General features: G+C 39.7%; 1 protein-coding gene across 1 annotated transcript in view; it reads left to right on the top strand.

The window, feature by feature from the left end:
* Positions 1-1,506, top strand: part of focad (focadhesin) — a gene marked incomplete at its 5' end in the record, with an annotated part of 75,092 nt that overhangs the window by 36,959 nt on the left and 36,627 nt on the right. Inside the window, 2 exons of the mRNA XM_015402087.1 lie at positions 795-845; positions 1,047-1,130. Coding sequence (XP_015257573.1) covers positions 795-845; positions 1,047-1,130 — 135 coding nt within the window. The remainder of the gene's footprint in view (positions 1-794; positions 846-1,046; positions 1,131-1,506) is intronic.

The following is a 1,506-nucleotide window of genomic DNA, read 5'->3' as shown; positions in this document are numbered from 1 at the left end:
CAAAAACCTAAAACTTAAAAATAATAATTGCCTAATGCCACATTCAGGTCAAGGTGTATCTAAAAGTCCCGCAGCGCCTCATGTAATCTGGATGAACTGACTGCACTGCCCGTGTTTTCAGGTGGATTTTCTCACTTCAAAAGCTTGCAGGTGATCTCTGTCTCCTCCAAAAAAAAAAAAACCTCCAGGATCAGCTTTCCTAATTGGTTGATGTCCAGCGGAAAAAGTTCAATTAGCTGAACTCAAGCATCGGACACCCGAATGCATCTCTCCTGGCGCTCAGACGCTCTGCTGGACCTTTTGACGCCGTCCCTCATAGACTTTGCATGTAAATAAGATTCTTTGACGCTCAAAAGGCGGCAGGTGTGAACGCACCATTAGTGTCCTCATCACTACTTTAAAATCCACCAATCACCCGCTCTGATTTTAATCTGAGATGTTTTTCATTCTTTAGCTCTGATGTTCTTTGGAGGGAATATTTGTTTTAGTTATTCAAAAAAAAAGTTTTTAAAAATAAAGCAATCCACTGGACTTTTTTTCTCCAAGTTTGAAGACGTTTCGCTTCCCATCCAGGAAGCTTTTTCAATTCAAAATGTTAAAGGCTTTATAGAGTGGACCAAAAACATTTGTAGTTGGATTTGTATTTATTTTATTGATCAGGTATGGATTTAATGTTGTTAACTAAAGATGTTCCCCATTATTCTATCACTTCAGTCATCAGCAAACTGTGACCCGTTTTTGAGTTTTTTCTTCTGGCTCTACTTTAAAGATTGATTGGTCTGTTTCCCTCCTAGAAAGTGAAAGATGAGGCGGTCAGCTTTCTGTGGAGCTACGCTGGAAGCCAGGTCTGTGTCCTCAGTGCCTCTTGTTTCATGGTTTATACCCTTTAGTTCATCTCATACGTTACGGGTTTCACAGCTTTTATTTTTCAACAGTGAAATAATTTAGCCTAGATGTGAAATATTCAACAGCCGTATTACACCCTGTAAACGCGCCTGCTGTATTTCCCCCCTTTAGTTATTGACTGTGTCCTTCTGCTCTTCCAGGATCCAGAGGTGTCCAGCTGTGGCTACAAAGCTCTGGCAGCTTTTCCTGAAACCACTCACACCATCCTTCACCTCCCAGAGGCAGTAAGAATCTTTCTCCCCTCCATGATAGTTGGACAGGAGGGGCGGAGCTTAAGTGACCCCTCCCCAACCTGCTGATTTATTGTTCCTATTGAAACATACTTTCCAACCTCCAGAACCAGCAGTTCCCCTCTGAAACAGAAGGGGGCAGCAGTGATGCTCTCTGGAACGTTCTAGCTAACTGGATTTTTCAGTAGGCCTGTAACTAACCATTATTTTGCAAATCTATTAATTTATCGATTATTATTATAAATTTTTCCAATTAATAATAAGATAAACAAAGATTCCTTAAAGTAAATTTTTTAGAGAAATTAAACTAAAAATCAATTTTTCATTTTGAGTTCTGGATAGAGCATATTGAGAGACCAAAAAGTTTTTT

This window comes from Cyprinodon variegatus, unplaced genomic scaffold, assembly GCF_000732505.1.
Source record: "Cyprinodon variegatus isolate N-32 unplaced genomic scaffold, C_variegatus-1.0 Scaffold1297, whole genome shotgun sequence".
NCBI lineage: Eukaryota > Metazoa > Chordata > Actinopteri > Cyprinodontiformes > Cyprinodontidae > Cyprinodon > Cyprinodon variegatus.
Note: the sequence above shows the minus strand (reverse complement) of the source record. Positions and strands in the feature narration are given on the sequence as shown.